This window comes from Garra rufa, chromosome 1, assembly GCF_049309525.1.
Source record: "Garra rufa chromosome 1, GarRuf1.0, whole genome shotgun sequence".
In the NCBI taxonomy this organism is placed as follows: Eukaryota; Metazoa; Chordata; class Actinopteri; order Cypriniformes; family Cyprinidae; genus Garra; species Garra rufa.
In genome coordinates, this window is record NC_133361.1 from 9,618,722 (window position 1) to 9,629,349 (window position 10,628).

At 37.8% G+C, this 10,628-nt stretch overlaps 2 protein-coding genes across 2 annotated transcripts; one reads left to right on the top strand and one right to left on the bottom strand.

Annotated features, from left to right (window-relative positions):
- The first annotated feature begins 1,603 nt into the window (after positions 1-1,603).
- On the top strand, positions 1,604-4,338 carry LOC141328735 (uncharacterized). The gene is made up of 2 exons (XM_073835412.1): positions 1,604-2,115; positions 2,504-4,338. Exons 1-2 carry the CDS (start codon positions 2,061-2,063, stop codon positions 4,336-4,338), a joined length of 1,890 nt encoding a protein of 629 aa, XP_073691513.1. The 5' UTR covers positions 1,604-2,060.
- A 22-nt stretch (positions 4,339-4,360) lies between these two features.
- On the bottom strand, positions 4,361-10,050 carry LOC141328703 (uncharacterized). The gene has a single exon (XM_073835410.1). The coding sequence runs from the start codon at positions 9,686-9,688 to the stop codon at positions 7,547-7,549; it is 2,142 nt and encodes a 713-aa protein (XP_073691511.1). The 5' UTR covers positions 9,689-10,050; the 3' UTR covers positions 4,361-7,546.
- Positions 10,051-10,628: the final 578 nt, after the last annotated feature.

Genomic DNA, 10,628 nt, shown 5'->3' on the forward strand with positions numbered 1-10,628 from the left:
CTCTCTCCCTTTCTGCAGGCTTGGTAATCCTGATATTCTAAGAACGGCGGGCTATTTTAATATTTGGCCTAAAGCGCAGATCTCTTAAAGTTGTGACATCCTTTTAAAGAAGTTGATCTTGCCTAAGTGGAGATTTTTATGATGTTTTTTAATAAAATGGTTAAACTTGAAAGTCACGTCTCTGTTTCTTTTTCCTTTTTTTTTTTTAAGCAAGGAACTTGTGTTGCTGTGTTAAATTATTTCCGTGGGTGGCATAGTCGGAATATAAGGTGCACTTTAAGTTTCATCATGTATACAATTTCGAGTGTTTTAAGGCAAACATCTCCTCCTCTGATTCCCAATGGTTTTAGTGGACAAACACTACTACTTTGAATAAAATTATCAATAATATAGATATGATTTAACACTTTTGCTTTCAGCTGTTTTGTTATTTGCTGAGACAAAACTGGTGAGTCCGACAGTGATTAGCCTCATTCTTTTGTCTCTTTACCTAAAGAGATATTTGCATATGGGCGAACTGTAAATGTGGCCTATTAAATTTGCATTAAGCACCCAGTTTGCGCTTGTCTATGATTTAAATTAATAGCTTACATTTACAAAATGAGCCCGCAATAGCAGATACAAGCCTTTTTAATGAAAGTAATGTCCAAGTTAAATATTACTGTCAATGAGTCAAATACGTGTCTCTAACAGCACTTACAATGTGCGAAAACTAAACGAACAAAACAAATACTAGGGGCTCATTTCACAATATGCACTTTCGAAGTTAGATTTAAAAATACCCATTGTAAACAAAATAACAACCACAGCTGTAAACTGTTAATATAATGCACATTCAATATATTTTACTAAAAATTAAGAATGTTGATCCTCCTCTATTGATTAATTTAGATTGTTAGCCCCTTAACCTACTCCAAAAACCAAAACCTATCAATTTTATAGCGAATATTAAAGTATTATTTTACTAACAATAGAGCATGCAAATATTTTTTTTAGTCGCTAATCCCACTTCTGCCTCTAAACCTAACGTTAACCTTCTCTGTACAGTAATACATAAAGACAGAAAAGTCATTTATTTGTTGCAACCGTACCAAAAAGTAATCCAAATGACAAAGTGTTTGCAGCCACAGTCCTCTCTGGCGAAATACAGTAGATTTATATGAGGTGGATACAGAAAAGAAACTCTTAAGCCTCTTAAAAGTCCTCGTCCCTACTCCTAACAATTTGGACCTTAAGACCTCTTTTAAGGGTTAAGATTCTTTCTGAATTACTTTTTTCTTTACTAGGATCTTTTCTTTAATTTTAAGAGGAAACACCCAAATTTCTATGAATTTTCTTAGAATTTTGTCACTAGGAGCAACTCCTAAGATTTGCACTAAGCTTTTTTTTTTTTATGAATACGGGCCCAGGATTACAGCGGACACATAGCATGGTTTAATTTCGTATGCGTGTTCATTGTATTTTATGGTTATATTGTTAGTCACAGCATGTCAGAAAAAACGCATTTTGTGTCCCACCACGGCAAACAAAGTTAATATTACACAAATGGATAAATGACTGCAGAAATGATATTTATTTTAAGGGTTAAAAGTGTAGTCTTGTCTTGTCAGCAAAAATCACACAGAACAGAATGAAATGTTCATATTAAGTAAAGTATTAAACTATTGAATAATGAAATTTAAAAAAGGCCATTGGTATGACAACTAAAAATATCAATGATAATGAAACGAATGCCGTGATTTCAATATTCATAAGGATTTGTTTTTTAGAAACACAAATCTGTACATTTATTCTTTCAGCTGGTTTTCTTACCATTATTTATATTTGTTTAATAATTAACATTTATTCATTCTGTTATCGATTAGTATAAAAACCAATTGATATTTTCCATTTTGGTAGATCAGCTTATTCTACCGCAACCGCGTCATCAGTGAAACTCCTCCCACTCCAACCACATCATCAGTGAAACTCCTCCCACTACAGCCGTGTCATCAGTGAAACTCCTCCCACTGCAGTTCAGCAATAAATGCTGGAATATTCCCATCAGTTTAAAAGTGAAGATGAGCATCAAAGCATCAGGAAGAGCTGAAATCTCCAAAGATGAAGAACAAACAGGTTGGTGATCATTCCTCATTTGTAATCCCGAAGAACAGTCATGTTATAAACATCCAAGCACTTCATTAGATTTAGATAAATAGTTCTGGTTTTACTTTGTTGATTACAACACTCATTTTTGTTGTTTTTGCCAGTAAAGTAACTTTCCAGAATTGAGGGCAGGGTTATATATAATTAAGCATACTTTTGGCCAAAACTGATTTGTAATTCCTGAAAAAGTTGTGCTTCTTATAAATTAAATATGTTTTATATAGATATAGAGATTTTTTTTTTTAAAGCATTGGTAAGAGGGTTTGTTAAATATAGTCAGTGCTACAGTTTGTGAGACACAGTAAAATAATGTAGCATAAGAGTTCATTCACAACATTTTCCCACCCTATCATTTCAGAGCTGATGGAGGAGAAAAAGGAGATTGAAGAATTGAGTGAAGTGGAGGAGAAACATCATGTCAAACCTGAAGAAAAACCTTTGAGTCACTCAGAGACTAAAAAGACATTTTTACAGAAAAGAAGAGCTAAGGAATCTTTCATCTGCACTCAGTGTGGAAATAATTTCCCAGCCAAACAAAACCTAGTGATTCACATGAGAGTTCACACCGGAGAGAAACCGTTTGCGTGTGGTCAATGCGGGAAGAGGTTCTCACAAAAATCAAACCTTACAGGGCACATGAGGATCCACACTGGAGAAAAGCCACATGCATGTGATCAATGTGGGAAGAGTTTTACACACAAACATGCTCTCGATGGTCACTTGAGAGTTCACACTGGAGAGAAACCATTCATGTGTAATCAGTGTGAAAAGAGATTCAAAAACAAACAAAATCTAGAGATTCATATGAGAGTTCACACTGGAGAGAAACCGTTCATCTGTAATCAGTGTGGAAAGACATTAACAAGCAAACAAAACCTAGTGATTCACATGAGAGGTCACACCGGAGAGAAACCGTTTGTTTGTAATCAGTGTGTGAAGACATTCTCAAGCAAACAAAACCTAGTGATTCACATGAGAGTTCACACCGGAGAGAAACCGTTTGTTTGTAATCAGTGTGGAAAGACATTCTCAAGCAAACAAAACCTAGACACTCACATGAAAGATCACACTGGAGAGAAACCATTTGTTTGTAATCAGTGTGTGAAGACATTCTCAAGCAAACAAAACCTAGTGTATCACATGAGAGTTCACACCGGAGAGAAACCGTTTGCATGCGATCAATGCGGGAAGGGGTTCTCACAGAAAACACACCTTATCGGGCACAAGAGGATCCACACTGGAGAAAAGCCACATGCATGTGATCAATGCGGGAAGAGTTTTACACACAAACACAGTCTTGATGGTCACTTGAGAGTTCACACTGGAGAGAAACCATTCATGTGTAATCAGTGTGAAAAGAGATTCAAAAACAAACAAAACCTAGAGATTCACATTAGAGTTCACACTGGAGAGAAACCGTTCGGCTGCAATCAGTGTGAAAAGGCATTCCCAAGCAAACACAAGCTAGACACTCACATGAAAGATCACACTGGAGATAAACCATTTGTTTGTAATCAGTGTGTGAAGACATTCTCAAGCAAACAAAACCTAGAGATTCACCTGAGAGTTCACACCGGAGAGAAATCGTTTGCATGTGGTCAGTGCGGGAAGAGGTTCTCACAAAAAACAAACCTTATAGGGCACATGAGGATCCACACTGGAGAAAAGCCACATGCATGTGATCAATGTGGGAAGACATTCTCAAGCAAACAAAACCTAGAGATTCACATGAGAGTTCACACCGGAGAGAAACCATTCAAATGTGGTCAATGCGGGAAGAGGTTCTCACAAAAATCAAACCTTACAGGGCACATGAGGATCCACACTGGAGAAAAGCCACATGCATGTGATCAATGTGGGAAGAGTTTTACACACAAACATGCTCTCGATGGTCACTTGAGAGTTCACACTGGAGAGAAACCATTCATGTGTAATCAGTGTGAAAAGAGATTCAAAAAGAAACAAAATCTAGAGATTCACATGAGAGTTCACACTGGAGAGAAACCGTTCATCTGTAATCAGTGTGGAAAGACATTAACAAGCAAACAAAACCTAGTGATTCACATGAGAGTTCACACCGGAGAGAAACCGTTTGTTTGTAATCAGTGTGTGAAGACATTCTCAAGCAAACAAAACCTAGAGATTCACATGAGAGTTCACACCGGAGAGAAACCATTCAAATGTGATCAGTGAAGAGTTTCACACACAAAAAAAATGCTTCTCACAGTGGACATGAGGATCCTCACTTGAGAATACTGCCCTCCAAAGGCAAAGTGCAGTAACTACGCGATCACTGAAACTGAGAAAAATGCCTTTAAAGTTTTTACAACAGCTAATCAAACATGTTGACACTCTTGTTTCTCTCAATGTTTCTCTGAAACGGGACAAAATTGAACCAGGAGACTTTGCCACAAAACGGTTGTCACAGAGTCCATTTTAAGCCTTAACTCAATTTTGACCAAATGTGTAGTTACTGCGCTTTACCTTTGGAGGGCAGTATAGCCATTTGTTTGTGAACAGTGTGGAAATGGGAAAACGTTTACATTTGGGAACTCTTTAAATCTGCACCAGAGGATTCAGACTGGAGAGAAACCTTACATGTTCACATTGTGACAAGCAGTGTTGGGGGTAAAGCATTACAAGTAATGCAAGATACGTAATTACTAGTTACTTGGAAAAAATACTATTAAGTAACACATTACTTTTTAATTGAAAATAATCTAACCTCCTCTAATCTTTTAAGAATCAGGGATGGCAAATGTTGGTCTGTGGACGCCTCTGCCTCCAAAACCCCCCAAAAATATTTCCTTACATGATGCTCCTCCAACATTGACACATTTCTGATCAACTTGCAATGATCTATATTGATTGAGGGAAAAAAAAAATTGCTAGCTTAAAGGATAACTGTTGCCAAAAATGCAGCCTGGGCTTTTTTTTTTTTTTTTACTGTAAACGAGACAAACTTATATCTAAAAGCATAATTACGACAAACAAGCCGTTTTTGAGATTGACCGTGATTTAGTTTTGTGGTCAATGGCCGGTGAATTGGAGAACTAGGGGCATAACTTTGAGCGCATCAAAATCAATATTTTTACAACACTAAGAAGGCTCGACACACCATGAAACTTTGCTCGAAGTATCGCCTGGGTCTCTACACATGAACTCAAACATTGAGAACATTGTTTGTGTACACAGAGTTTACTAAAAAGAAAGGTTTTGAACAACTCACTTTCACTGTTTGAGTTTCTCGCGGCCATCTTGCCAGTCAAGAATCTGAATGCGAGATCACACATGCCTTTTCCGGCACACATGCCTTTTCCAGTTCACCCAAAATCTGCTTACCCCAAGGTCATCCAAGATGTAGGTGACTTTGTTTCTTCAGTAGAACACAAACAAGATTTTTAACTCAAACCGTTGCAGTCTGTCAGTCATATAACAGCAGTCAATGGGCAACAAATCTTTAAGAGGAAAAAAACATACACAGACAAAACCAAAATAAACACTGCAGCTTGTGACGATACATTGAGGTCTTGATACAGGAATTAATTGGTCTGTGCAAGAAGCTGAACAGCATTTATATAATTATTTACTTCTGATCAACTGCAATGTTCAACTGTATTGAGCAAGTTCACAACAGGCGGCGTGTGATGCGTCAATGTGCTCTGGCAATGTAGACTGTGAAAAGTCAACAGTCCCAGATGAGTTTGCACAAGGAAACGTAATATTTTAGTTTTTAATCGGTTACCAGAATCAGGATAAGCACAAGAAATTACCATTTTAAGTAGCCACTTTCGTGCATGCATCTGCTATGGCAGATCACTTTGACGCGTCACACACTGACAGTTGTAAACAACAGTTTGAGTTAAAACTCTTTGTTTGTGTTCTACTGAAGAAACAAAAGCCTCGTTCAGACTGTCAGCCCAAATCCAATTTGTATGCAAATCCGATTGAAATCCGATCATATTTAGGTAGTCTGAACAGCAATGAACTACATGAAATCCAATTTGGTCAAATCCGTATGTGCTTTGGAATTCTATTCAAATCGGATTTCTGCTTTTTCACATTTTCAAGCCATGTAAAATGTAAACACATAAACATAACAAGCGTCTTTGCAGAAACAAGCTTGTGTTGTTGCAAACTGCGGGAAAAGACAATCTACAGGTAGAATATGCACCTCTTTGAGTTTTGAAACCAGCAGAGACAGCATCACAAAATAAAGTCGCACATTCCTGTGGTTCTGCCGCTGCTTTAGAAGATGAAATATAATACAGCACGACGACAGTGTTGTCATATTGCAAGACAGCATCTATATTGCAAACTGTATTGCTGTTATTGTTGTTTTTAGTGTTGGCATAACAACACAACGGCATTACCATAGAAACCAACGCACATTCCGTAAAACGAAAGAACGCTTATGGACAGACAAATCGGATTTGAACAGTTGCGATATGACTGTGTGGACAGTCAGTTATTCAAATCCGATTCCATCCAGATATGGACAAAACCGGATTTGGGCTGACAGTCTGAACGAGGCTAAAGTCACCTACATCTTGGATGCGTTGGGGGTAAGCAGATAAACATCAAATTTACATTTTTGGGTGACCTATCCCTTTAAGGATACAGAATCAGAGCTAGATCTGAGAATGCTCTACTTAGAGTTCATACACACAAAGCCAGAGTTTTTCCAGTCCAATCTTTTATTTTATAAACAATGTAGTACATGCCATACTAGTATGTAGCACTGTAATTTTGGCACAAACTTGGAGCATGTGCATAAACCTTGTGCACTGTTTACAAACCCAACACAACAACAAGAAAAGCTAGTAAAGTTAGTAAAGCTAATGGGCTCAGTAGCTTCTGCAGCATGAACACAGGCATGTAGTCCGCCTTTGTTGTTACTTTATGTAGCGGTGTCTGAATAGGGTCAATCCAAAATATACCAGTTTCAGGGAAGAAAAAATAAATAAAAAAATAAATTATATATATATATATATATATATATATATATATATATATATATATATATATATATAGCGATTTTAGGCTCCAAAAGCACTTAAATGAGTCTTCATGTTTATGGGGCCTTTCTGTGATTGTTTTTGGTGTGTCTGTGTAGAGCAGATTAATGATTGAAATGCTTCACACATGACTTGGAGCGATTCGGCTTGTCTCCAGTGTGGATCCTCTCGTGTCTTTTTTGTTTTGATGAACAATTGAATCTCTGGTCACAGCATTAACTCGTGTACGGTTTCTCTCCAGTGTGGATCCTCTCGTGTCTTTTTTGTTTTGATGAACAATTGAATCTCTGGTCACAGCATTAACTCGTGTACGGTTTCTCTCCAGTGTGGATCCTCTCGTGTCTTTTTTGTTTTGATGAACAATTGAATCTCTGGTCACAGCATTAACTCGTGTACGGTTTCTCTCCAGTGTGGATCCTCTCGTGTCTTTTTTGTTTTGATGAACAATTGAATCTCTTGTCACAGCATGAACACTTGTATGGTTTCTCTCCAGTGTGGATCCTCTCATGTATGTTCAGGTCTCCTGACCTACTGAATCTCTTTTCACAATGTGAACACTTAAAAGGTTTCTCTCCATGGTGGATTCTCTCATGAGTTTTCAGATTTTCTGGCAGATTGATTTTTTTGTCATAGTGTGAACACCTAAAAGGTTTTTCTCCAGTGTGGATCCTCTCATGAGTTTTCAGATTTGCTGGCAGACTGAATGTTTTGTCACAGTGTGAACACTTAAAAGGTTTCTCTCCAGTGTGGATCCTCTCATGTCTTTTCCGATTTTCTTGCAGACTGAATTTTTTGTCACAGCGTGAACACTTAAAAGGTTTCTCTCCAGTGTGGATCCTCTCATGTATTTTCAGACTTGCTGGCAGACTGAATTTTTTGTCACAGCGTGAACACTTAAAAGGTTTTTCTCCAGTGTGGATCCTCTCATGTGTTTTCAGACTAGCTGGCAGACTGAATTTTTTGTCACAGCGTGAACACTTAAAAGGTTTCTCTCCAGTGTGGATCCTCTCATGTATTTTCAGACTTGCTGGCAGACTGAATTTTTTGTCACAGCGTGAACACTTAAAAGGTTTTTCTCCAGTGTGGATCCTCTCATGTGTTTTCAGACTAGCTGGCAGACTGAATTTTTTGTCACAGCGTGAACACCTAAAAGGTTTTTCTCCAGTGTGGATCCTCTCATGAGTTTTCAGATTTGCTGGCAGACTGAATGTTTTGTCACAGTGTGAACACTTAAAAGGTTTCTCTCCAGTGTGGATCCTCTCATGTCTTTTCCGATTTTCTGGCAGACTGAATTTTTTGTCACAGCGTGAACACTTAAAAGGTTTCTCTCCAGTGTGGATCCTCTCATGTATTTTCAGACTTGCTGGCAGACTGAATTTTTTGTCACAGCGTGAACACTTAAAAGGTTTTTCTCCAGTGTGGATCCTCTCATGAGTTTTCAGATTTGCTGGCTGACTGAATGTTTTGTCACAATGTGAACACTTAAAAGGTTTCTCTCCAGTGTGGATCCTCTCATGAGTTTTCAGATTTGCTGGCAGACTGAATGTTTTGTCACAATGTGAACACTTAAAAGGTTTCTCTCCAGTGTGGATCCTCTCATGTTTTTTCAGATTTCCTGGCTGGCTGAATTTTTGGTCACAGTGTGAACACACATAATGTTTTTCTCCAGTGTGGATCCTCTCATGAGTTTTCAGATTTGCTGGCTGACTGAATTTCTTGTCACATTGTGAACAGTTAAAGGGTTTCTCTCCAGTGTGGATCCTCTCATGTGTTTTCAGACTTGCTGACCAACTAAATTTTTTGTCACAGTGTGAACACTTAAAAGGTTTCACTCCAGTGTGGATCATCTCATGTGTTTTCAGATTTGCTGACAAACTAAATTTTTTGTCACAGTGTGAACACTTAAAAGGTTTCACTCCAGTGTGGATCATCTCATGTCTTTTCAGATTTTCTGGCAGACTGAATTTTTTGTCACATTGTGAACACTTAAAATGTTTCTCTCCATGGTGGATCATCTCATGTCTTTTCAGATTTGCTAGCCGACTGAATTTCTTGTCACATTGCGAACACTTAAAAGGTTTCTCTCCAGTGTGGATCATCTCATGTGTTTTCAGATTTGCTAGCCGACTGAATTTCTTGTCACATTGCGAACACTTAAAAGGTTTCTCTCCAGTGTGGATCCTCTCATGCAGTTTTGTACAGGTTTCTGAAGTAACAGTCTTTTCACACTCAAAGCAGATGTACTTTCTCACACCATTATCTATTTTCTGATGTACTTTTACATTTTGTAGATTTCCAGTAAAACTGTTACCACACAAATAGCATGAATGTGGCTTCTCATTTGAATGGACTTTCAAGTGTCTCTTCAGAACTGAATCCTTTAAAAACATTTTACCGCACTGATCGCATGCATGCTGCTTCACTCTAGTATGAATGGTCATGTGTCTCCTAAGGTGTCCTGCTTGTGTAAATCTCTTCCCACATTGATCACAAGTGAATGGTTTCTCTCCTGTATGAATTCTCATGTGACGCTCAAGACCTGTTTTGCCAGTGAAATTGTTTCCACACTGGGTGCAGGTGAAAGATTTATTAACTCTTCTTTTTTTTAAATCTTTCTGTTTGTTTTTAGAGCAACTCAAAGGTTTTTCTCCAGTTGTGACATGTTGTTTCTCCTCAACTTCACTTGAGTCTTCATTCTTCTCTTTTTCTATAATGAACTCTGAAATAAAAACAAAAATAGTGAGGCATGAACATAAAAGCCCTAATGTAACAGTGCAGGGCTACACACTAACATTTGAGAGCAGTGTCACTAAGTTTTTACAGATGTTGGCTTCAGAAGCAGATTTAGTAGCACTGGGGGACTGGTGTGTGGGGTATAATAAAAATAAACATAAAATTACTACAGTTTTGCTTTAATAAGTGCAGTTACTGTTTGTTTACTGGTAATACACTTTCGACAGTAAAGCGCTGAGCCTGAGTTGAAGAACATGCAACAATATTTTACATTTATTAACATCAGTAATGTGCAAAATCCAATTTTCATGCAGAAAACCAATATATTTAACTAAATGCACTATTATTCTTCTTTAGTATTATATAGAACTGACCAACACCTTCAGTGATTATAATTAATGAGCAATGCAGACGCAAAGTGAAGAAAGGTGTGTGTATGTGTGTGTGTATATATATATATATATATATATATATATATATATATATATATATATTAGTGATGCGCGTGTCGGGGTTTTTTTCAACCCGCGGGTCCCGCAATTATGAAATTATTTGGCCCGCCCCAGTCCGCCCCAGCCCGCCCCGCAGTACTGTGTCTATTTTTACAACCCGCCCCGCCCCGCACCCGCGACAATTAAATAGACATACTATGCATTGTAATGCAAATGAAAACCGAAAGTGCTTTTCGCCCTTTAAACTGGCAACAATACTGTACGATTATGAATATGAACC